Source organism: Camelina sativa, chromosome 2, assembly GCF_000633955.1.
Source record: "Camelina sativa cultivar DH55 chromosome 2, Cs, whole genome shotgun sequence".
NCBI lineage: Eukaryota > Viridiplantae > Streptophyta > Magnoliopsida > Brassicales > Brassicaceae > Camelina > Camelina sativa.
The window spans coordinates 6,829,478-6,830,113 of NC_025686.1; the positions used below are offsets into that span (position 1 = coordinate 6,829,478).

General features: G+C 39.2%; 1 protein-coding gene across 1 annotated transcript in view; it reads right to left on the minus strand.

The window, feature by feature from the left end:
- The window catches only part of LOC104718951 (probable cysteine protease RDL5), a 3,809-nt gene that overhangs the window by 1,281 nt on the left and 1,892 nt on the right, over positions 1-636 (minus strand). The window contains exon 4 of the mRNA XM_019234207.1: positions 317-579. Coding sequence (XP_019089752.1) covers positions 337-579 — 243 coding nt within the window. The 3' untranslated portion in view covers positions 317-336. The remainder of the gene's footprint in view (positions 1-316; positions 580-636) is intronic.

Below are 636 nucleotides of genomic sequence, written 5' to 3' on the forward strand. Positions count from 1 at the left end.
TTTTTTACCGATTCATAAAGCTGAAACTCTCGGCTGCTGGAATCGACAACGGCAGTCACAGGTTGGTGAGCAACCGCTTTCATGAGAGCAGATTCATCGTTTGCAGGCAAATTCTCATATCCATCAATCATGACATTATTGTTGTTTCCCTACACAAATATTTAAGTTTAAAACATTATTCTTTCTTTTTACTGTGTTGTTATAGACATTAGAAACTATANATATAACAAAACCAAACCAAACCAGTCGACTACATTATTTTTTCCATCAAAGTCGAATAAAGTTGTTGGCTCACTCGATCCGATCCCTTGCATACCATACACTTAGTTTATATTATTAAGCGATGGAGCTTTTTTCGGTAGATAACGAGCTCTTGAGAGGGTATGAAGCGCGCATCGCAATGCCACATAAGCCTCTTGGATTGACAATGTTGCGAGCCATCTTCATGTAGCCAGCTTCCCCCCATGTGTTCCCCCTCGAGTTTTTCACGAGCCAGTAGTCACGACCGTTCTCAGTTCCATACCCGATCACAACAACACCATGGTTTAGATTTGTTCCGCATGTTCCGTCGAATACTCCCTTTAAAGGTTAAAAAAATATATATAATGAAAATGTGTTTTTCAACTAAAGAACAAA